A 25,942-nucleotide genomic window follows, 5' to 3' on the forward strand; every position below is an offset into this window, starting at 1 on the left:
GCGACTCAGTCTGTTATCGTCTTTACTGCTCTCCTCGCGGGAGATAGCGCCATAATTCATATTCATCGTTAACTCATGCCTGATTCACCTGGTGCGATTTTACTTGCGATTTTGCAGTTTTGGCGTCGGTTGTACGGCAAGAAGAGCGAAGTGGAAGCTGCAGTGTTCAGTGTCGCACCTGCGATATCTTAAGCAAAATCGCACCATGTGTATCAGGCTCCAGACGTCTGCCAACACGTCCGTCGTTGACTTTGGCAACTTTGCTGGTGTAAATATTTTTTTAAAGAGAAGAAACAACACCTTGCGTTTCTTCAAAGTAAAAACCACCACCTAAATGTACATTCGGTGAGATCTTGGGCTTTTTATCTCGAAGCCCCCATTTTTCCGTTCGTTTTACAGTATAGGGAGGACCGTGGTCACCCTATTGTTGTAGAATTGGACAGTCTAAATTTTGAAAGGGTTCGTTGGAGTATGGCTCCTCAGTCATTCACTGGCTCTAATGCATATATCTTAAGCTATCCGTCAGTTTCGTAAGTAGGGTCCTAACCCCAAAGCTTCACTCTCATTCTGCTTCTGCTCTGCCAGCTCTTTCCTCACATGGACAGGTCATGCGATCGCCTTCTTGAGGTAGTGAGGGAGAGGGCAAACAGCGGCAAGGAAGAAAACGTGGGCAATCTCTTCAAACCTCTGACCATGGACTACATCAGCGGGGCGAGCTTCGGCATTCAGACCTCTTTCCAGGAAGAGAAGAACCACCCGCTTTTCTTGATGGCCAAGAAGGTTCTTCCGGGCACCATGACCGGCCCGTTCCACATGATCGCACGTAAGGGCCGTCTTCTCTTGAGAGGCCGGTGTCGTTCATCGGCCAGGCTTGAATGTAGGATGACGGGCTAAGCGTTGCTGCCATCGGAAGTCTATGACTATCCACATAGTCATGTCTGTAACTATATGAATGTTTTAAACATAAGTCATTTCAAGAAACGGAGAACGTGAGTGATTATGTTAACTCATTTTGCTTCGTGATTCTTTCTTTGCGTTCTTATTGACTGAGACCACAATCTTCATGGCTGCAGAGTGTTAATGAAATACTCTGAAGACGCCACCACAAGTATTTCTGAACTATCGGTGACTCTAAGAACTTTACGCATACTAGCAGGGCTGCACCTCATGAGACCATCTCTCATTCTCTGTTCGCATTTACTCACGACCGAAAACAGCCAATATGTGAGCCAATAGAGTCAATGAACTGCACCGAAGCATAATGCCGTGACATTGGTCGTGTTTCTCTGGTCTTTAATTGCCCTCTAATTTTTTTTTTTTTTTAAGGCAAAAGCCTTACTTGTCTTATTACGCGAAAAGGCGGTGGCGTTGTGCCCGAAAGATGGTCACACCAATACGTCATCAAGCACGAGACGCTCAAGGTCAAAGCGAACGCGCCTCAGAAGTAAAACACAAAGAAAAGCACAGCAACGCAGATGCTCAAGGTCAAAGCGAACGCGCCTCAGAAGTAAAACACAAAGAAAAGCACAGCAACGCAGATGCTCAAGGTCAAAGCGAACGCGCCTCAGAAGTAAAACACAAAGAAAATCACAGCAACGCAGATGCTCAAGGTCAAAGCGAACGCGCCTCAGAAGTAAAACACAAAGAAAAGCACAGCAACGCAGATGCTCAAGGTCAAAGCGAACGCGCCTCAGAAGTAAAACACAAAGAAAAGCACAGCAACGCAGATGCTTCGTCATGGAAGCCGTGGAGCCGGCGGGGGCGCCGCGCGTGCGCAGTGGAGAAGCGTGATGTCACCACTGGAGAGCCCTGTGAAAAAGGGAGACGATGAGCGCTGATTGTAGGAATGCGCTGCGTGTATGAATTCTTTCGGATTCTTACACGTAAGCAGTCTTAAGCGTCTGAAGTAAACAGGTCATTGGATTCTCCTGGTACTGACAATCCGAGAGTTCCTAAAGCGGAATACAAATAATTTATTGACGCAATTTGTGTAATTTATATCAGCGATACTTAAATTAAGAGATCTCTGGAGTTGAGCACCCTTGACGGGGGTTTAATAATTTATTTTATTTGTTTATTCAATATACCCTTCAGCGCCCAGAGGCATTACAGAAAGGGGGGGATATACAGCCAGAGGAAAACAATAAACGAACTCTAGGTTTGTGACATAAAGTTTGCTATTGGAAAGAACAAGAAGAATAGTAAGCTTTATACAATACATTTGACATATCAGGAGATAAGGTACAGGCACTATTTAATAAGCCTGGAAAAAAGCAGATTGTTGGATGATACCATGACAAGCGACTCGGGTAGACAGTTCCATTGATGAGTGGTAAGAGGAAAAAAAGAGTGTTTAAAGATATTAGTGTGGCACGAATATTCGCGAACCTTATTCTGATGATCTACCCTGCGTGATATGAACTGAGGCAGCTGAAGGAACGATCCCCTGTTTATGCCTGTTTTGTTATTATAAATATTATGAAAGAGTTTTAAATGTAAAGCGAATCTTCGGCATTTTAGCGGCTGCCAACCAAGACAGTCTCTTAGGAGACTCGACCTTACAGTATAATCATAATTTCCGGTCACGAATCTCGCTCCTCAGTTCTGAACCCTTTCAAGGTCGTCACACAGATACTGTATCTGGGGGTCCCAGAGTACACAAGCACACTCAAGAATGGGCCTTATATTTGTCAAATACAATGTCTCCTTAACTTTACGAGGGCAGTCTCTAAAGTTGCGTCCAAAGAAATACAACATACCAGTTGGTTTAGCGGTTATTTTGTTAATATGGGACTTCCAAGATAACCGCTCTGTAAAGGTTATCCCAAGATATTTTACCTCTGGAGTTACGGTCAGTGTATAGTGCCATTCAAGCTGTATGAGAAAAGCAGCCGTTTAGTTTTTTTTTGTGTGAGGCGCACATGATGACATTTATCAATGTTTAGATTCATATGCGAACTTTCACACCAGTCTGAAATGCGGTCTATATCCCGTTGCAAGGCAGTGCTATCATCAGAGTTCTGAACTGATCGATATATCACACAGTCGTCGGCATAAAGACGAATACTTGACTCTATGCTAATGGTAATGTCAATAATGAAAAGTAGAAATAAAAGGGGGCCTAGGACGGATCCCTGCGGGACCCCCGAAGTGACGTCCACATATGTAGATTTTTTACTGTTTACTACTACGCACTGTTTTCGCTCAGTAAAGTAATCCCTTAGCCACAATAACACATTAACTGGAATATTTAATGAGGATAATTTAAGAAAGATTAATTCGTGTGAAACAGAGTGGAACGCTTTTTTAAAATCAAGAAAAACAGAATCCACCTGAGAACCTCTATTATACGAAGACGCCACATCATGAAAAAATTTGAGTAACTGCGTTTCGCACGAGAAGCCGCTTCTAAACCCATGCTGGAAGGGAGAAAAATAGTTGTTCGAGTTTAGATGATTCACTAAAGTGCTAAATATGATGTGCTCAAGCTGTTTCGAGCATGCGGGTAGAAAAGATATAGGTCGGTAGTTATCTACTTTACTCTTAGATCCACCTTTATGCACAGGCACAACGCTGGCTACCTTCCACTTTGCCGGCAGCTTTGAGGATGACAAGGATTTTGTGAAGAGAATAGAGAGATAAGAGGAAACCACGTCAGCACATTCCTCCAAAACGCGATTTGGGATTTCGTCAGGGCCAGTGGCCTTATTTATGTTCATGTTTAGGAGAAGGCTCCGAATTCCGTCAGCATTTATTTCTAAGTTCGACATTAGGGGGAGGGACTCAGCTAGAAAGTGATCGGGCGCGTCAGTGACTGGTTGGGAAAAAATGGACTGGAAATAATTATTGAAGCATAATGCTTTCTCACAATCATCAGATACCATTGCACCATTACTGTCAATTGGAGGTAATCCAGTATCCTCTTTTCTGTTACTCCCGATATATTTCCATACAGCTTTGGGATTTGTTTTTAAACGTTGTTGCAGAGAATTATGGAAGCTTTGTTTCGCCGTTTTTAGCTGCTGTTTATAGACAATATTTATTTGTTCTAGTTGCCTAAGACTCTCAGTGGCTTGGTTTTTACGATGCCGTAAATAAGCTCGTTTTTTTTCTTTATGATGGAACGCAGCTCTCCGTTTATAGAGGGCTTATCTTTGTGCTACCTTTACCGTAGTATTTTTGATGGCACATAAATATCAATTAAGAGCTTTAGTATACACGAGAATGTATTCCAAAGATCGTCCATATTTAAAGATAAACTGAGTTCCTCAAACTCCACATGAAAAGAAAATAGCTCTTCCGTCAGGCTAGAGTAAGCAACCCTGGTCATAGAAGTAAACCCTTCTGGGAACGCATTTAGAAGTTTTAGCTTGAGGGCATTTCAATTACCAATAACGACGTCGTGGTCGCTGATTACTGGCAGTACCGATACAGAAGACATAATAGCTTTTTGATTCGTAAAAAAGAGATCTAGCACACTGGCCCGTTGGACAGCAGTTCTTGTTGGCGATAATACGTTTTGATAAAGATTGCAACTTGAAATAAAATTGATGAATGAAGAATAAAGGGAAGACGTGTTAGGTCGTTCGAGGAAGACCAGATTTTCATTGCACATCGGGAAAGTTGAAATCACCTCCTAGTATCAAATATTCAGGGCAAACAGATAGCAGCGTGTCTGATATTTCTAGCAGCGACTCACTACTAGAACCCGGAGGTCTGTAAAAAGAACCGACCGTCAAAAATGCATCGTTTTGAAGTGCTACCCTACACCATACTGACTCAGCACTGTCATTCGTATTGATTCCTGTACTCTGCAAACTGTGATGAACCAAGATAAAGACCCCACCGCCATGCGTGGTTCTATCTTTGCGATAGACACAAAAATCAGATGGAAAAACCTCGGCGTTAGTAATAGAAGCATCCAACCAGGATTCAGTGCCAATGACTAGGCTAGGTTTTATTGATGCAAGAAAAGAGAAGTCATCGACCTTATTTTTTATGCTGCGACAGTTCAAAAGCAGGACGAAAAAAAGTCAAATTTGGGGGTTTTACGTGCCAAACCCACGACGGGCATCTGGCACGCCCGAGCGGAGGACTGAGGATTAATTTGGACCACCTGGGGATCTTTTGACGTGCAACAAAAGCAGGACGAGAAGATCACTCACTGAGTTACGGGTTGATGATGCCGATTACGGGATTGTTATGATTGAGCTCTAACAGACTGATTGTTATGGTCATAGAAAAAGGTAGAGTCACCGATAGTAAGCCTGTTCAAACGTAGTTTAAACCTTTCCCCTTGCGATTTCCCGAATCGCAAAAGCTGCCTTCGATCACAACGCACATTTTCGGAAAAATCCACGCTGGTCGCAATTTCAGTATTCTTGAGCTTAAATCTTAAAGATAGAAGGTGTTGTTTTGTTTTAAAAGACAAAAAAATTACAATCATGGGTCTTGGCTTGTCAGATCTAAAGCGCCTAAATTGAGTTGTTTTCTTGTATTGTGACGTACCACCTTTGAAAATGTTATATAGTTTGGTATATCGTTTCCTGCACCAAAAAGCTTACTTTTTTTTTTTCACAGAAGCAACCACAACGTTAAAGGATCTGGTTGCACCACTGCTGTGGCTTAATTCCAAACTGGGCTCCTTTACTTACGATAAGTTCTCCAAACTCGCCTACAAAGCGGTGGAAGCGAGAAGAAAAAATCCGTCGGTGAGTTTCCTTTGGGCTCGTGGGGTGAGAAACCTTCTGCTTGTCTCGCAGTCACTGATTGAACCTGGAATTAAAAATGAACAAGCTTTGTTCCTGAACCGCGTCACAGCGCTGCTGTCTATGTCATCAACATGGCAGCCCTTCCTCGAGGTGGGCGAAACTACAAAGGCTTCGATCGCCAGCGGTAAAACAAACCGGCATTCTGTTTGCACGAACCACCCCAGCTAATCCAGCGCTAAGATGGTGCCACGTTCCTACACACCCCGTTCCTCCGAACGGTCACGTAACATTCACGCGGCATTTGATTAGGTCCGATGGCTCGTAGCATTTGCCGCGCTTTATCGTATGCTGCGAAACGGAGTGCTGACTCCGGTACTTGATGTCAACAAGCCTAGCTGTCACATCCCGGCACACAGTAAATCTTCTGCTCTACACAGCACCAGCAAAACGTTTTCTTTTTTTCACTTTTTTTTGCAGGGCAATGAGAAGGTGCAATTCGTTTGATTGTCCAGTTTAAGCTAATTCTCTGCGGAATGCGGTACTCTGGGTTGGCTTAGTGGCTCTAGGGGTGATTCGGCTAGGTTAGTGTACAAAATTCAATATGAAGTACGCCTCGGAGCCTTTACGCGAGGCAAAGCGCCGGCCTACGTATCCTAAGGTGGCGTGTTTAAACCTTGGCCAAGGTGCCCGCAATCTCACGGAGAGGGCACCTTGTAACCGAGATTTCCGTTGCATGTCAAAAGATCTTCAGGTAGTCGAAATCAGTCATCAGTCCTATGCTGGTGTGTCAGATGCCCTTCGTTGGTTTGGCAGGTAAAACTCCCAAATCAGCAATTTGCAATATAAGATATCATTGTTATTTGATATTCCAGTACGTTAGGGTTATCGTGGAGAAGAATGATAAAATTAACACGCAGAGGAATAGTAAGATAAATATCAGGAATACAAAACTTATTTTTCCTTGCCGTTCTATCCATAAAGTGGTCACTCGGGAAAGTGATAAGAATTTATCTACATAAAAAACACAAATTTAGAGTGCATGCATATGGTATAAAAACAAGGGGAAATCACTTCGAAGTTTCGAAGACACTGACTTGCCAGTACAGTGTGCGTTAATCCAGGATGCTACCAAATGATTCAAAGAGTTTTGCATGTGGACAGTGTTCAACTCAATGGGGTGCTGCCCTTGAAGAAGATATTCATATAAAGCCTTGATAGCGTCCGTGTTGACTGGAAAACAAACTTGACTCCTCCATATCCATGAGAATCGTATATAGTTTGCATCAAAGTGGACGCAAGGCAGTTTGTCTTCTCATTGTAGTGTAATTGTAAATTACACTACAATGACATACAAATACAATACAAAATACAAAATTGTACATCTTGGTTTTAAAAGCGCACAAAAGACGAGGACAGAGTAAGAAACAAAAACGACGGACGAGCGCTCGTCCGTCGTTTTTGTTGTTGCTACCAACTAGCCCAACTTTCCACTCTACTACAAAATTGAAAACTATTTTGTAGTATACTCTAATATATAATGGCTGCACTGAGGAGAGTAAGATTAGAAACGTTTCTTATCTTCACAGCCACGGACCATGGATATTCTGCAAATCATGTTGGATGCTGAGACCGACGAGAGCTTCGAAGAAACCGAAGTAAAGAATGGTACGTTGCTGATATGACTTGCAATTTTTGAGTTAAGTATAAACAAAATTATGTAGCGTAATTTTGTCTAATTTTACAATAAATAATGCTCCGGAGAGGAGGTCATTAGGTCCAATTAGAATTTTACAGCCAAGTAATATATTCTCTGTGCGTGCATTTAGTGCACTGATACCCATGTACGAGCAACATACCACGTGCTTTCTTACTGGCTCTTGATTGAACGCAGCACCCCCTAGCTTTTGCTATAGTTCATTATACGGTAAAACGAAGCTAATGATTTGGTAATTTTTACCTCTGGCGATTTAACGCGAATACAAATCATTATACATTGACTCAAATTGAGAAACCTAGTTAAAATAACTAGGTTTCTAGTTATTTTAGTAAGTTTACACAACTACGATGTGTAAACTTACTAAGACAAAATAAATATAAAAAATCAGGCTATTACAACTCTGATAAAGTTGCCCAGAGAAATTAGCGTCGTTCTTTAATGTTTAAACGTTTTTATAAATTTTCTGAGATTTCTGAGTCATCGGAGCACACTAAATGCATCTTGTTGGTGATGCGTCAATGAAATAGGATTTCATATTTTCACGTGTTATCTGAATATAAAATTAGGCTGCATTTGTTTCAACACAAATTTGGTCTTGCGCATTATTTTTTTCTTGGCTTGGAAAGTCCGAAACATAAACAATGCGTGAAAAGGTATTGAAATCACTTAAAAACACGACAGTACACACAACTTGATAAACAGGTCATTTTTACACCAAGTACACCCTTCAAGAAGAAGACGTTATTAACTTAGACTGAACATTCTGCTTACCCGCAACACAAAACTTTGAGCATTATTATGTTTTGATGTAGTGTAGAAGGTTTGACAGATAATTAAAAACAAACACTACTGTGTACTCTACAGACAGACAAGCCTTTTTCATCATAATCGATGTTAACTGTTTTGTCGACAGGAGAAATCAAGGTCCAGAAAAAGCTAACCCCAACGGAAGTGTTCGTTAACACTGGGGTGTTTCTCGTCGCAGGGTAAGCGCTGTCATCAGCTAGTCGATCAGAGTCAAGTTTATTTATTCATTTGCTCCAGGTTACCTCACAGCTCTAGAAGCATCATCGCAAGAAAGGGGGAGGGGGCAGGTATATTTTCACAAAAGCAAAAAAATGCAGTATACATGTAACAAAAAAACAAAAAAAAACGCAAGCATGCAGTTAAATTAAACATTAAAGAAAATTTAGCCCGAAAGAGAACAATATTCATATTGGAAGGTCCCTTTCCAATTATCTACTGCTATTTACAACATGAATAGGAAAGAAAAAAAAATATACTGACAACAATAACGGTAACATCGCGAAAACCGCAACACGCAATATATACATTGTGATGAAAGCGTGGCTTGTTAGTGAGCCCCCGACCGACCCGCCCCAAGCGGCAAACACACCGAAGCTCGTCGAGCGTCGCCGCAAAGTGGCAGACGAATCCGTCTCGGCGTCGTCGCATGCTAGCGGGTCGACCGTTGTCGGACGCCGCAAGCCGCGCTGGCGGCGACGCTGATGCGAACTAGGCGGAGAGAAATCCGTCTGCTTCTGATTGGCTTTGATTGAAAGGATAGTGGGTAGACCTCAATGCTAGAGGCCTTGAGGTGTACCCCCTATTTCTTTCAATCAGCCAATAAGAGCTCGGCGTTCTGACATGGTCGTAACCCTTGGGTAAGAAGAAGACAAAGTTGCGCTGCGTATAGGCAGCGCTCTGTTGACCCACTAGTGATGAGGTTTGTTGTTTTAGGGAGGGGGCGGAAGCACAGGATTGTTTTCTAAGGGGTATTAGTTCAATATTCAGCCTTGCCCGTTTCGATATGAATGTGCATCGTATACCCGAGTGTGGTGATGTGTCACTACTGCGTGGTGCACTTTAATGACCCTAGACATTGGCTATGTTTCTCAACCACGGCCGCGACATCAGACGTTCGTTGGGGCTGACTAACTTCTCGCTATCTAAACAATAAATACAAGAATATTTCCATAGAGAAACTGGTGGCGTTGATCCTACCCAGACAGTTAAAACGCATTTTTTTTTCCTTTTTCTTTTTAGAGCTAACTGCCGTCTTTAAGAGTATTTGATTGTCGACATTCAGTAAGCTTTCTGGCTGCAGTGACTGAGAGCGTTAAATTGTTACCTTCATCTTGACCAGGTTTGGAACCACTTCTGTGGCACTGAGCAATCTAAGCTTCGTCCTTGCCAAATACCCCGAAGTGCAAGACAAAGTCAGAGAGGAGGTCAATGCTGCCATGAGAAAACACGTGAGATTTTGCTTCTCAATCATGTTGTTTGATAATGGACAGTCCTGGCAAAAGGAACGAATTTGATGGCTATGTCGCATTTGGTTTGTGCGATAAGTAGCGACACGACCCGTGAAAATAAATGCAGGACTCGTAACTTGTAAATTAGCGCCTAGTGAAATAGAAATGGGCGACTAATAGTAACATAAAGTATTAGTACGCGAGGAAAAAAACATTTAGTCTGGTGTGATTGTGCCCTAAAAAAACAAATGAATGTGAAGAAAGGTGAATTACAAATTACTTCGACAAACAGTGAACGTCAACGAGCGCTATAAAGTACAGAATCAAAAATCGCATGTCAAAAAAAATAAAAAAACATGAAAACCCTTTATGTTGTTTACATTAGCAAGATCACTTCGTTTCTCCTCAACATGGACTAAGCTCTGCTAAAGACCACGAGCGCCAGCTAATGTGAATGATGCTCCCGCCGCACGATTGTTTGTTCAAACCTACGGGCAATCTGACATGCAAGACGAGTAGTGTACGGCACTCGCTTCTGCATATTTTAAGTTACATTTAGCATGACGACAGTTGGGCTGCAAGACGAATGGTTAATTTGACAGGGTGTTTATTAGCATTACATTATTTCAGGAAGCTGAACTTGACTCGTCAAATTATAGTTCACTGGTCAATAAGTGTTACCGCTCCGGATAGTTAACCACCACTATGTGTCGGAATATAAAGCAGAATCTAGAAGCGTTCGGTTATAATTAGGAAAATGCTCTAAATGTTAAGGTTCGTACTGCAGCGGTGAGCAGTCACTGATGTGGTCTTCTATTTTTGTCAACAATTGCCGTCGTTGCAGGGCCACATCAACTACGCCGCTGTCACCGAAGACCTCAAGTACCTCTCTAACGTCGTGGACGAGACTCTCCGCATCTACCCCGTAGTCGTAGCGTACGTACAATCTGAAAAAAAAAAAAAAATTCTTTTTTTTTTTAATATTTTTATTGTTCTTGATCATGCTATTCGCTAGCTGCAAACACGTGCAACTAATCCTCGTTCTTTAGTTTCAGATTTCGGCCGCTAGGCTACACTAGTCTTTGCTGCGCACTTAAGTGCGCAGCAAAGTGCTCATGTCACGATTAGAACACGAGGACTTAATGCAGCGAGCGGATTTTCCCGAGCAGTGCTTTCTTTGAGGGCTTTTTATGTCGCAGAGGTGTTACGTACCTCACAACGTGGTGCAGGTTAAAGATCCCTTGAGAGGGGTTGTACTGCACTGGGTAAATTTCTCATCTACAGCTGAGACACCAGACGCACAATAGGGCTGACAAACTTCCGGCTGAATAAACATTCACGTAACATAATTTTCGCCAAGTTTTGAAATTTGTATTCTACAGTTCTGAGTATCTGCAAAAAGTGCGTTACTAAATTTTCTCCGGATTTTAATTGTTTATTTTTTTATTTAGTGCGCTAACATTAATCGGCGTTGTCCGCAAAAGTGTGACTGTTTTGCGTGAGGTGATTTCTGATTTCCAAAACAGTATATTTTATTGAGGGTGTGTAGAACAGAAATATATAAGTACCTCTTTCTGAATCAAATTTTTGTAATTCCGAATCTTAAATAAATGTATCTGTATGTACTTTTCGGAGACTAAATTTATGCCATGTTAAATTGACCTGAGTCTGTGGTAGAAACGAAACATTGAAACGTAGAAGGGACAAAATATAGACACCAGTCTATCTTTCTACACCAGTCTCGGGACAGTTCAACAAGGTTAATATTCACCAGCTCGCCTGCACCCTTACTAAATTTGCTCGGGCGTTTTATGGTTTCTCAGGAAACACAATATCGCATGTATAACTATGCAATAAATTGAACAGGAACATTATCGTCAAAAAATAAGCATTTCTATAGCTTAACTTCCAACACCGTAAGACGGCCGACAAATTTACCGGTCTCTGTTCCGCACTTTTTGACACCGCGGCAGTACGTTACAAAAATGCTAAGTATGGCGGTTTAGGTAACGTTCGCCACGCTTAGAGAAGATTAGTTACGTGTCGTCGTCAGCGAGACGGTGGTCAAGGGTCATCGGGGAGACGGTAGTCAAGTGCCCCAGACACGATCAAGTGGTGTGACGTCATACTAGGACGTGACAACGTGTTCATGGGACGCTAACCCAGAGCGGCTTGAAACATGCCGCAGGTCACGCGTCTCCCATATTTATATATATAATTGAGATAACCTGACCTGCTTTCTAAAATATTTTAGGCCCGCGTGGCGTTAACGACGCCATACATAAATTGGCGTCTTGTAGACGCAGTTTTTCTTCTACCATATTTTTGTGGTGTACAGACTAAAAAAAAAACGAGTAGCACTGGTTTTCCTTTTTTTTTTGCATTTAGGTTCAACACACGATCGGCATTAAACGACTTCGAGTATGAAGGCGTCAAGTACAAGGCGGGACTGAGCATCATGTCCCCTACCATCGAGATACAAAAAGATCCGAGATTCTGGCCAGAACCTGAAAAGTTTGATCCGGACAGGTGAGAACTGCTCGTTTCGATATTTAATTTTATTCGTAATGCACCGCGGAAAAAAAAGCGTTTAAAATAGGCTATCGAATTTGTTTAACATTGCTCTTTTTTTTTTTTTTTTCGCTACCGAGATTCGGTGTGGGATAAAGAGGTAAAGCTAGAACCGATCTCGCAAATGCTGAAGAACAAGTGCATTTAGTCTAATGATACACAGTTCTATTTCTACCTGGTAGATGGAGCTACCATACTAGTGTGTTCCCACGTCATAAGCGAACGCAAGGACACGCTCTGTCGCAGTCCAACTCGAGTGTGTGAACCAGTATTTATTGCCGCGGCGAGGCTCCCAATACATCATACAAAGGACCGTCTGCAGGCATTGCGTCTGTCGCGGGTTCCTTTCTTGCATGACTGTCCCGTCATTCTGTTCATAGAAAAAAAAAAAAGACTTTTAGCCTTTGCATTTAGGCGGAGAACGACCAGCGAAGGTTTGTACTATGGTGGGAATGAAGTAACGGCCTTCCGCAAGTCGGCAAGCCAGAATGGAAAAGCTGGAAAGGTTCCCACCATTTATGAGCGACGGCGGCAAGCAGACAACCGGCAAACACAACACTCTGGACAGCTACCGCCATCTATGAGCGACGGCGGAAACCAGAGTGTTGTGTCGACATTTGTTTGGTACCGGACACGATCCTGGGGAACCTAGCACTTAACGGCTCCGCTGTAAAAAAAAAAAATCTCTACATACATGTTTAGGGCATCGATGTGTAAGAAGTAAACCAGCATCGAACATGATGTAGGCTTTTCCACGGATAATATTACTGTCATCATGTATGAAGCGAACACAGCGTATTTTGTACTATCAATGAACAATGTGACTGTGGCTTTAGTGTGCAAAGCCTTCTACCCTTAACACAATTTGCCACCAAAGTTTGTTTTTTACTCACTACTTTGAAATTGAGCGAGCAAATCTGCAACGCGTACATAAATGGTTCCGTCATTGCGATTTTGTTTTCTGTGCTGTTCTTGCAGGTTCCTTCCGGAGAACGTGGCCTTGCAGCACACCATGGCCTACCAGCCCTTCGGTCAGGGACCCCGCAATTGCATCGGCAAGAGGCTGGCGCTCCTTGAGACCATCTACACGGCGGCACGGATGGTGAACGAGTTCCGCTTCGAGCTTGGAGAGTCTCAGAAGGTATGCGGAAGCAAGGAGCTGATATTTGGTCCGTAGAGTTTTCGGTATGTTAATTATAAGAGAAATTCGGCGGATGATTTTCGATTTTTATGTATCGTTCGAATGTCGGTGTATTTCGGTGATCATTTTGCGACGGACGCTAAAAATTGCGATTACAGGTAAACAAAAATTTCGTAAAAACACTTACAGTTTGAAATGGGAAAGCTTCGACGAAATTAGTCTTGAACAAAAGTTTCCAGGAATCAGTTTTCGGCTTTAACCAATTTTAAGTTTTTTAAACGAACGGATGCTTAGATTTTGTTTGTTATAAGTGATTTTGTATTTTTTACACCGATGAATGTTTATTTGTGTTTTTCGGTGGAAAGAGGAAATTCTACGGTTTAGTTATGTTAGGCATGGAGGTGTCGTTCGTATACTTTTATATAAGGCGGTTTCACGTGACGTTCTTTCGGGCCGAAACTCGCCGGATGCCATGCTAATGCATTTTAGCGGTATGTCTTTGACTGCTGAGCGCGCATAATTGTGCTGCGTTAGGGCCACGGTCCCACTGAATGTGGCAGTTTAGGTACTTTTTGGCAGGTGATTACTCATCTCCTTCTAAATACTGTTTTGTGGGGTTGATGTCATTCGAAAGGCAATGCAATCCTCTTTCATTTGATATTATGTATGTGTTGGTTTTTACTGTTCATGCGCATTTGTAGCGTTGCGAATATGATGGCGCGGACCCTCACTTGCTCCGCTAGTTCATGTTTTATGAATGATCCATTAAAGATTACACGGTTCCAATAAACCAGTTTTGTTAAGATGATGTCTGAGCAGAATGTAACAATACACCTTTTTGGTATTTGCACTACTTTGTTTTTTTCATCCCTCCAAATATTGCCCTAAAATTGACATTTTTCAGCACAAAGATATTTTTAATAACACGCGCTAGGGCAATGAAATTAGCTACAGATGTAGTTCTTATAATTGGTAATATGCAAAAAAATTTAATGTTGTGTAAAATTTTTTTGTTTAGATAGTTTATGTCAAACGTAGCACTTTTTTGTGCTTCGAGTCATGGTACTTCAAATGCCGCTGAGGAAATAATTAAACTATGATAAAATCTTTTATAAACTTTAGAGCTACAATGGTTGCCCAAGAGGTGGACGATGGGTTTTTTTCGTTTTCAAAGTCATAACGCTCCAGGAGCGTTTCAAACTTACCTGTTTTTACGCATATCTTTTTTGGACATCAAACAGATTTATTGGCATCTAATAATATTTCTTGTTTGGAATAGATATACATTGCGATGTATTAAATTTTCACAATGATCTTGCTTTGGTTTCTTAATAGGTGTAGAGCTTAGCTAATTATAAAAACAATTAAAAACTGTTTGGGTGTTTGTTGCGCTACCTGGCGGATGGCAGACAAACTACTGATTTCTAATGTTCAAAAAATTTCCCAGGGCGGCGTTGGCGTCTGTATCATCATTAATCTCCGTGTCTTTCTACCCTCGCATTTAAAAAATATATTGGAAGATTTACTATCGATAACTGAATGGTTTAGGTACTGGGTCAGGCTAATAAATCTAAGACAAATAATTACACAAGCGTAGCGTGATATAATGTGTTCATTATTCGATATGATTGATATCAATAAACAATGAAGACGAAGAGGAAAGCAATATACCCGAGTTCACTTCGTGCCTAGAGCCATCAAATGAGCTGCGCTTAGAGTATCGGCACTCCGTCCCCCAACATTGTTGTGGGCGCCGCCATTTTGGGTCTTGTGCAGAGCAAACGCAACTGCCGATCGTCATGATCCAAAAGTACGACTTCCTCAGCATTAGATGCGGTGCTAGGAAGCTGATGCAATATTTCAATGCTCTGTCGCGGGTTGTTTAAACATTTGTGAGGGACTGAAAAGCGTTTCCTGTGTTTTAGATAAAGCTTCATATAACTGGCAACCATAATTTTAAGCCACAATATGGTCAAGTGTCGTTACTCTGAACCGTAGCTAATTTACTGGCACAAGCGGGAACAATGAAGAAGAGGCAGGTCTCAAAAGGTAGTGGATTGTGGAATCCACGGGGCTTACGTCATGGCCCCTCCAGGTATTACAAGCGTCTTGAACAAGAGCATGAATAGTGTCATTAAATAAGCTACGCTTCAGAGTAACGACACTTGGCCTTATTGTGGCTTAAAATCATGGTTGCCAGTTATTTGAAGCTTTATCTGAAATCACAAGAAACGCTTTTCCGTCCTCCACTTTAAACAGTTTGCGACAAAGCAAAGCAACATTACATGAGCTTCCTAACACCGAATCTAATGCTGAGGATGTCGCACTTTTGAATCATGACAATCGGCAGTTGCGCCTGCTCTGCACAAGCACCAAAATGGCGGCGTTCACAACACTGTCGGGGAAGAGAGTGCCGATACTCTAAGCGCAGCTCATTTATTGGCTCTAGTTCCCGCAAAACTCCTTTTCCCTGACTGAAACTGAAAGTAAATATGAATAATACACCATTATTATAGCTTATTTAGTTATAACCAAATACACATAATGAGCGGAGAAAGCGGGCGGGTAGGAGAAACGCGGGTTTTATGTGCGACCGTTCTAACCGTCTCAAAAAAGAGAACGCACGAGCTTGCGCTGGTTTAAAAAAAAAAAAAGGCATTCAAAAACAACAGGCGGCACGCTGTGTTCTTTGTTATTACGCGTCTAATTGCAAATTGTTGTGTGTGCGTTTATACAGCCGGAAGTTAGTCTGCCTTAGTGGGCGTCTGGTGTCTCAGCTGTAGATGAGCACTTTAGCCAGTGCGGTACAACCGCAAACCTGGGGTCTTTAACGTGCACCACTCAGTAGTGATACACGACCGCACGCCGGTACGATGCCCTTCTAGATCGAAACGGGCCGGGGCGGGGTGGGTTCTGCAGCGCGAGCTTTCGCTCCAAGTGCTCCGAGCCGGCGTGCGCTAGACCATGCACTCGGCCACCGACCCCCCCCCCCCCCCCTTGTGCGTCTAATTTATATACAGGTATAAGTATTTGAAGATCGACGATGGACGTCGATCGTCTCGAGGTAATGTAACGTAATAACATTATATAAATAATAAACTTGTTGAAAAACTGAACGACTAAATTTTTCAATTCTTGGATTGTAATATGGCGGTAGCCTATTGTACTTACTGTTGGTGAAGAGCAATATGAGGAGACGAGGTAATGACTAAATGATGAGGCTCTATAAGGACGACGACATTAGTGCGTGTCGAACCACAACATACAGTGCCAGACTTGTTTCAAGTATCGTGTACCCAAAGACTTTCTTCACCCGCAACAGTATATGGTAGAATCATTGAGGATGCTGCTTTACAACTGTACGTGGAACAGGAAAACTGCACTGTGCAGAAGTGCGGCTTATTCGTTAATATGAGGGACGGATTTCTAGCAGCATTTCCTGATTGACTACTTGAAACAAATGGCCTCGTTGACATAAAGTGTCCCCGTTCCAAAAGATTCTTGAAGCATACTTAAACCGCAAAGGAGTATGAGGCGAAAAATAAGAAAAAGGAACCTGGTGTGAAAGGTCCAAATCACCACCATAGCTTCTTCTATCATATACAAGGGCAGCTACACAATACAAAAAGAGAGGTTTGTGATTTAGTTATATTTACACTTAAGGGCATTGATATCCAACGTATTCAGAGAGATGACACCTCCTGGTCAACAAACATAGAGCCTTTTCTACTCAAATTTTACATGGAAGGCCCGACATCCGCTGAAATTCCTCACGTAGACAAGTTGTCCGACCGAATAAACTGCCATTGCTCCCAATCTGGGAATCTCGCGATCTTTGTTCGTAGGCCATAGTATCATGAGATCGAGGGGTGTGGCTCTTCGTCCGCCGAATATTGCTTCGGCTGGTTTTTTTTCTGTGTAAGATGAGGCCGTCGCGTGCTGCCGGAACAAGAACCTGGCGATTCTTCACTGAACTGCTTCTTCCGTAAGCTTCAAAAGGACTTTTTTTCGTTTCGCACACCATCTGTTCTGCTTGCCCGTTAGTTGCAGGATGGTATGGTGCACTAATGTGATGCCTGATGCCGGTTTTTTTTCTTCAAAAACTTGTTTATTTTACTGAAGCAAGATTTGGCGCGTGATCAAAGAAAAGTATTTTCGGTAGGGCAAAAGTAGGTAAAATAGACCGTAGAACGTCAATGACGTGTTTGGACGTCGTGGCAGGCACCGTGTAAACTTCCAGCCACTTAGAGTACGCATCGCCCATGACTCCGCAGATGTGGATACGTTTCGCCACCCACCGACTGAATAGTGGATTGTTTTCAGTTACTGTTCATGATGGCGTTGGACTCAAGGAAGACTTCGAGTCTTTCCACAAAGCTAGCCCAGGTGCCAGGACTTTTGTCGAAAGCGGTATGTGTTCGAAATGTCGACAACGTCGGTAGCCACGTGTTGTGCTTGACATTGGACACTTACCATTCGCTGAGAAGAAACTTGCTTGTTCGTCTGCCATGAGTCGCCCGATATCAGGTCACTGCAACACCATCTCCCGACAAAACTGGTCTTCATTGTCCGCATGTCCATAGTTAGCAATCATGTCAACTTATAAATTCCCGAACGCTCATAACTTGCCGTTGCTAAACACCGTTCATTCATAGTGTCTTCATTGCAAATAAACGTCTTCCTATTTCTTCTGATGGTTTTCATCATATTCCCCCTAAGCAGAACTTACAACATTATGTGTGTCAGTACTTACGAAAATATTGCAACGACGTTTGTTTTCTGGGAACTATAATGTAACAACCTTTACATCTTCCAGATCCCGTGAAACATAATATTTCGTGACCTTTTTTTAGTCGTCATTAAAATGGTGAGGTAAGTACCGTAATTCGCGAAGCAGTTTACTTGACGTCCGCTTCCACTGGTGTCTTGGAAGATTGAGTCTACTCAGCGTGCATTCCTGCAGAGGAATGTTTCATTGATAGAATATTGACACGTCAATCAACATTTAATTCCTTCTTGGTAAGATTTATTGCGAAAGCCCATTACAACCGCCGAACCGCATGTCCCTGTATCAGAGAACAATTTATACCCAGCCTGACATTCTCGCACACATCCGTTTGATGGGCCACGCTAGAGCCACTAGGCCACGCTAGCTTATTTAGTGGCACTAGGCCACGCTACTTAAGCTAGCTGAGCACAGCTGGCAGAGGCGCGAGCAAGGCCACGAGGGGAACGTGATGGTGCTCGAGCCATCCCACTGTGAACCAATGTTTCGGCCACCCCACTAGGGTGCCTACATGTCTGTCTGTCTAAGGGTGAAGACATCCATTGTTGCCCTGAATGTGCCAGCGCGTGACGCTCTCGCGCACTCGGTGCGTGACTAGGTCGGTAAAATGGCGTCTATGCATTAACCAAAGCTACGCGCTCGAGCTGAGTGTCATCAGATTGCGCGTGCTTCAAAATGCATAAGAAAACGATTGGGCGGAAAAATGGCTGAGATGTCACCACTCAAGCAAAAGCGCGCGTGTGTATGAAGGCACTCTACACCCCACGGGTGCGTGTCGCCATCTATTGGTTGAACTAACGCCTTGTTCAAGATGGCTGCCGTGGGACCGCAGCCTTAAGACCTGTTCACACATACAGCGGAGCGCTAAGTCAGCGCCACGTGGGCACTCGAAAGAGCGCTCATGTGGCGCTTCCTAGCGCGTGACTTTGTTTTAATATAGCGCGCGATCAGCGCTTTTGGGGTTTTTGTGTATGTTTATACAGCCGAGAACTTAGTCTGCTTCAACGGGCGACTTGTCTCTTAACTGTAGATGAGCAATTTAGCCAGTACTGTACATCCGCTAGCCTGGGGTCTTTAACGTGCACCACGCAGTAGTTATACACAACCGCACGAGTGTACGATGCTCATCCACAACAAAACGGGCAGGGGTGGGGATTGAACCCAGGATTTCTGGGTTCTGCAGCGCGAGCTTTCGCTCCACGTGCTCCGAGCTGGTGCGCGCTAGCCCCCTGGGCCACCGAGCCCTCCGATTAGCGTTTTATGGCGAATTCGGGTGGTCAATCGCCGGCGAGCTCACGCCGGCGGCACAGGCAACGAAAACCGCGCCAGCGGCGCACCACGTGACCCTCTCCACCCGAACACAAAGCGCCTGCAACTGGCGTTTTCGTCTGCCTGGGTCGCTCGTGAACTTCGTTAACTTCTTCCACGATTATTTTGTGATACAATAGGCACGCTCTAGGCATCAGCAACATATATTCGGACTCTGAGATGTGGGTAAACAAATTGTAATATATTTTGTTTAGATTCTCGAGGAACTGTTGCCATCTTACAAGGATCCTAGAAGGCTCACCAGCGTCGCCATTTTATATTCTATTTTCTTGTTATTACCTTTTTGCTGGAATCCTCAGCATTTTGATTTGACCCAGCCCTCTAAAATAGTAATGCGCGTTCAAGTGTCGAGCTGCAGCACTATCAATACATTTTTTACAACGGTGTAATAACACGCTGTGTCCCATAGGAAACTGATCTTGCGGAAGCTTCCCTTAAAATATTTTATCTTTATCTCCGTTGTTTTTGCTGTCTTTCTCGGACCACAGAGGGGTGTCTGTCTCAGTGGCTTCGTTTTCTACTAGAACACGCTCTCGGCGACCATTGTTTCGTTTGGTTCCCTTTCCCGATTCGGATATGACGATACCGGATACAGTCTGGCAGACAAGCTGCCCGACCTCTTGGAGCTCGGGCAAAAATTGTGCCGGTAAATTGCCAGCACACGCCTGAGAACTGCCACCCGAACGGCGCGCACTCGCCAGCCTTTGACCACGCGAACGCCCTTGGCGGAGATATGGCAAAATATTTTGCCGGGAAATGACCACGCGAATTCGCCATTAGCCTTGTTAGCGCTTCCGTAGCGCCTTGTTAGCCCTTCTTGTACCGCGGATACTGCTGCGGATTAGAGCATGCACTGCGGTTCCGGTGTCTCTGGTTAGGTGTGCATCAGCAACACTATGACGGACATGTGGGACGCTGAAATAGAAACGCTACGAACGCTGCTGCATACGAATGAGTGTATATATGTATGGACGGCTTAAAATCCAGAAGAGACTTCAGGGTGCTCGAGGTCTTTCACCACCGAGATACCGACAGGTACATGGCGAACTTGTTCCTAGGCTGAGGGATCGAGAAACAGAGCTCTTTCGAAGGTAATTATTTGTTTAACTGCGTCTCTTTAAACTAGGATCACGCATGTCGAGTAGAAAGCGATAAGTTCGTACCCAATCAATCAGTCGCTCAAAGATCATGACTCTGGATCGTCCGCCGGACCGTTTGCTTGGAGAGCAGCTCTTTTACTTTCTCTTCTTTCGCCACCAAAGGAAAAACAACAACAATGGAATCGCCATGCACGCGCTGTTCCTCAGCACCAAGCACGGCACAAGGAGCGCAGGTCGAGCTCGTAGCCTTAGCTAATGCTTTAGACGCTATTCTGCCTCTCGCACTCAATGCGCCAGCTCGTCACGAGCTGGCCTTTAAATGCAACAAAGTATTTCTTTACCCCGAAAGAGACAGATATGTTCCACCCAAAGGGCCGATTCACACATACAGCGGAGTGCTAAGTTAGCGCCTCATGAGCGCTGGAAGCAGCGCTCATGTGACGTATAGCGCACGGTTAGCGCTTCATCAGCGCTTCACCAGCGCTTCATCAGTGCTTCAGCTGCGCAGTGTATCCACGATCCTTGTACCCTCACACGCGCGATCACACCAGATTGCGTGCACTTCAGAAGATATTAAAAAAAAAAAGACGATCGCACGAAAACATGGCGGAGATGTCACAACTCACGAAAATGCGGGAGTGTGTATGAAGGCACTTTATGCTGCCTTCTCTTTTTAGGTTACAAAAGTATTCTCGAAACGTTTTGATGGCACCTCGTATATAAATGCTAGAACAGAAAATTTGTGATAAAATTTTTAATAAAAACACGCAAAACTACGCTCTAAAAAAAAGTATTTCAGCCAATTCTTATGCAGAGCACGGAGACAGGCGAATACCGCCCGAGGAATGAAATCATGCAAGAAAATTACAAAGCTAAGAATACGATCAGACACAAAAAAGAATGTAGTGCGCATGACGTTTCCCTTGCCCAGAGTTCCTGCGCAGATGAAATTCTTAATTTAATTTATTTCATTTATTTCTTACCTACAGTTCGCCCATGGGGCATTATCGTATAGGGGGGGGGGGGGGGGGGGGGATTTAGACATTAACATGCACAAATAGAGAATACATATCAATGATCTGCTACACCAGCGAGGCACACTACACCAGCGAAGGACACAAAATAAGCAACAAAAACATTAATTAATATCGCATCATCGAAGCACGGTACTCACACAAAAAATCATCAGTTACCACTTCATTATTCCATATTCAAACAGGTGAATTTTAGTTATAATCGTATTCCAAGTTTCCCGATTTGCTGGGATTTCTTTATTCTTTGTCGTGACCTGGCAATTCCCATGCTCTGCAAAAAAGTGAAACCACGCATTTTTTTTTTCTTTTTTAGAGTGTACTTATCCTGCGCTTGAGCGCCTTCTAGGATTTTGCGGTGGAATGTAGCCAGTCTTAAGTAGTAACGCGTTACTAGTAACGCGTTACTGTAACTTAGTTACATTTTTGGTAACTTGTAACTGTAACGAGTTACTTTTTCAAAATGTAACTTGCAACTGTAGTTCTATTACATTTTTCTGAGGTAACGATGAAAGTAACGACGTTACTTTTGTCGTTACTTTCCAGTGTTTTATGAATAATATATCACTGAACGAGTGCAATTTAGCCATTCCTTGCATTTTTCAAATCGTCTATTCCGACATTTCGAGTGTCAAGCTGGCCTTGCACAAAGTTGTGAATACGTTCTTTCTCGCGAGTAACGACCCGAATATATATCCACGTGTATATTTTATGAAAAAAAATATCTAGTTATTTTTAAGCACGCACTTGTTCTTTGTGACTGAACACTTACATCTTAGTTTCTTGAAGCACTATCTATGTTGTCGTTTTTTTTTTTTGTTTTTTTTTTTTTTTTTTTTTTGTTTTTCTGTGCGAACGCTTTTCATCGGGTGAACCAACCGTGAAACGACAATACACGCGGAGGGAACTTCGTATGTCTCGTATTTTGATTTCCGCCACTACTCTGGCATGGAAACTTTCAAACACTAACTTCGAGACGCAACTGCAGCTAAGTTACAATATGAAGTAAAAAGCGCACTTTTTAATTTTATGCAATAAAACGTCGTGAGGGGCGTTTTCTAGTTTTCTTCTCATTTTTTGTGTTATAGAAAAGTAACTGAAAAGTAACGTCGTTACTTTTTAAAAGTAACTGTAACTGTAACGAGTTACTCTTTTGTTGCGGTAACTGTAACGGTAACTTCGCTACTTTTTTCTGAAAGTAACTGTAACTGTAACGAATTACTTTTTAAAAGTAACTTACCCAAGACTGAATGTAGCTGCCTTGAAATGGCGTCTGATGTCACAGTTGCAGATTGGGGATTTGGCCGATGAAGTACTACCGCTAACAGTATTAGTGATTACGGGACCGGACGCCGGTAGAATGCTCTTTGAAATAGAAATTAATAGATGGACGAATGGAACCTATGCGGCGAGAAACTGATGGAGAGGAGGAAACGACCCTCAGAACGCCGAACTCCGGCTGGGATGTTTAGTGGGTAGACGTAAAGCCAGCTGCCTTTGTCTTCACTCACTCTTCGAACCTGAACGAGGAAACGCTGGACGCCGGCGTCTGGCAGTCAAACGCGTTCGAGTTGTGAGCATAGGGACAAAGGAAGGGGCTAGATTTGCGTGTACCCCCTAATCGTTCCAACCAGAGCTCCGCGTTTTGACGTTTCCCGGAGATCTCGTTTCCTCCTCTCCTTCAGTTTTCTTTTTTTACGTCGAGCAATGCTCTTCATTTCCGTGCGTGTGCATGTTTGCGTCAGTAAGATGAAAACTGCGACGCAAATGGCGCACAATAGTAAATGCGATGCCCCCCTTTTCCGAGACCAAACCCTCCACACATTTCGTGTCCGCCTGTGCGCTGTAACCACCGAAACAGGTGGCAGGTATTTGTTTAACTATACCTACTTCAATTATGCATACAGGGGATAATGCTCCCAACGAATGTGAAGTGTTATATTAGCTTGTGGAGGGCAAATGCCGTTACCAAAGTCCTTATTATGTTTCCATAGATATTGTGAGAAAGAAACAATGGAATGGTCGGATTGCTACAACAAAGCTCGTTGGTTTCCTGCGCGGATTCCATCCGCGAGAGATAGGGAGTTGAATTAGAATATAGTGTGAACAATTTTACTTACGCTTGCAGAACTTATGGACGTCGACTAAAAAGATTTATGGAGTTTCCATAGCAGTTTTCTAAGCTATTTAGTAAAGAAGCGTTTACCCGGTATGGAGACGCTGCTTATTGCAATCGCATTTCAACGAGCATCTGCGCAGAAATTTCGGCAACATTTGTTTTACGGGCAATTTGTTTTCTACAGTACTTGCTTTTTCTTGCCCCTATCCTTGAAATCGCATCTCTTTGTTGCTTTCCATCCCCCTGATACAGGAAGAGAACGAAATGCTGTTCTACTCCATGACCTGCGAGCCCAAAGATGGACCCTGGATCAAGTTCACCAAGATCGTGGGCTCGGCGTCATGATCTGACCTGTGTCCTCATTGTTAGTGTGGCTGGAACGACACACACACACACACACACACACACACACACACAAAATGTATCGACAAAGCTACGACTACTTGCCAACGGACGTCTCTTTCCGGGTTCCAAGTGGAATCGGAACTCCCTTTCGTCAAATCCCCGTCCCATCGAATGACGGCATTTTGTATCGTGGACTGAGCCAGTAATCATTTGTTTGCTATTCTAAGGCCAGAAGAAGAAGTTGTTCCCCGAGTAATACATATAGATAGTAAATATAATGAAGAAGCCACGGAAGGTACAATAGCCTGGTGTAAGGTGTCTCTAGAAGACACTAGAGCCATTAAATGAGCTGCGCTTAGAGTATCGGCACTCCGTTCTGTAGTATTAAAGCTCGTCGCCAAAATGTAATGGTCGCGTGGGGCCATTGCTATTGAGTGGAAAGAGACAGGAAAAGCTAGGATAAAGACAGCGCCCCGAAAGGCCTGTAGGGATGCTGAAAAGGCTTACATGGCCGGCGCGTGGGCAGCGGGGTGCCGAGGTACGGAGCCCAAGGCGGGAACCCCGACGAAAGAAAGAGACGTCACACCAGCTCGGACTTTTTGTGAAGACTGTTCTTATTTACAATATCTACATCAATCAGCGCGTGCCGCTGTCAAGCACGCGGCGCGCGGCACCATCTCAAATGTAAAGCCCCTCGATATGTTTGCGTTTGTCTTGCAAGTAGCGTCAAATGCTCGAGTGCACGAGACCCGCGTCTCGAGCGGCCCTTGGAAGCGAATGGCGGCGCAGCACTGAAATGAGCGGCCCTAGGAAGCGAATGGCGGCGGAGCACCCGCTTGTGGCACGTGTCTCGCGCGGTTCCCCAACAATGTTTGGCGGTACTTGTAAAAAACGCCTTTATCAAGGGACTTTACTCAAATGCAGCTGAAAACGCCATCTAGATTATTTACAGCACACTACATCTTCTCCTCCCTTAATAGAAAAATAAATGTTGGATAATTTATTAGGGAAGAGAAGAAAACAGCTTACTCCTTAAAGAAAATACAGAGTTCACGCACACACAAACATCTTACCAATTAATCACTACAAGCAAAAATAATTGTGAAGTGGTCGGAGAAAATAAGGATAAAGAAATACATTGGAAAGATACAGTCATAAATGCTACACTTTGTACTATGTCGAGCACTTTTCAGTTAGACTGAAAAGTGCTCTCTTCACTGCAACAAAAAAAGTCACTGGCGAGTCCTTTGAAACACGAATAACACTTTCACCTCTGCGAGTGAAATGAATGACTAGACCTTAGAAACGTAACAAATAACACTTTCAAAAAGCTCACGGTTTGACGAGTCATTTGAAACAAAGATTAACACTTTGACCATAACCTCTATGTACATAACATGGAAACATGAAAATATACTTAAGGCAGTTCATCCAAACCTTCCATGTCCATAACATGAAAATTTGACATTTGAACACATATGAAAAATGCAAAATAACCCTGTCTGTTCACATCCATCCTATAAAAATACAGTGCACACTATGAAATTGCAAATCACTATGACTTAAGTCCCAGAGTTTTTAAGGAGCGTCCTTGGAGTACATATCCACTTGAAAGTCACGAAATGTTGCAGGAAGTCGTCTACGCCGCACGGGGCGTTGTGGTGGAGAGTCCGATGGGGATTGTGGTGGAGTATGATATGTCCTTGGTGGTGTGTCTGCACCACCGTCACCTGATGTAAGAGTCGATTCTTGGGTTGCCTCGGGACTTGATTCCGGGTCTTCTGCTAAACCAGGAGCCACTGAAGGCTCGGAAAGTGTGGAGGCCTTTGGTCCCACG

At 43.4% G+C, this 25,942-nt stretch overlaps 1 protein-coding gene and 1 pseudogene across 1 annotated transcript in view; one reads left to right on the forward strand and one right to left on the reverse strand.

The window, feature by feature from the left end:
• LOC120844858 (cytochrome P450 3A9) overlaps positions 1-24,363 on the forward strand; it is a 53,670-nt gene extending 29,307 nt beyond the window's left edge. Inside the window, exons 6-14 of the mRNA XM_040216845.3 lie at positions 586-823; positions 5,581-5,711; positions 7,298-7,376; positions 8,342-8,414; positions 9,575-9,683; positions 10,528-10,619; positions 12,072-12,212; positions 13,233-13,395; positions 24,013-24,363. Coding sequence (XP_040072779.2) covers positions 586-823; positions 5,581-5,711; positions 7,298-7,376; positions 8,342-8,414; positions 9,575-9,683; positions 10,528-10,619; positions 12,072-12,212; positions 13,233-13,395; positions 24,013-24,105 — 1,119 coding nt within the window. The 3' untranslated portion in view covers positions 24,106-24,363. The remainder of the gene's footprint in view (positions 1-585; positions 824-5,580; positions 5,712-7,297; positions 7,377-8,341; positions 8,415-9,574; positions 9,684-10,527; positions 10,620-12,071; positions 12,213-13,232; positions 13,396-24,012) is intronic.
• LOC120844871 lies at positions 2,230-2,757 on the reverse strand (annotated as a pseudogene).
• Positions 24,364-25,942: the final 1,579 nt, after the last annotated feature.

The sequence above is a fragment of the Ixodes scapularis genome, unplaced genomic scaffold (assembly GCF_016920785.2).
Source record: "Ixodes scapularis isolate PalLabHiFi unplaced genomic scaffold, ASM1692078v2 PGA_scaffold6__148_contigs__length_123643588, whole genome shotgun sequence".
Taxonomy (NCBI): Eukaryota; Metazoa; Arthropoda; class Arachnida; order Ixodida; family Ixodidae; genus Ixodes; species Ixodes scapularis.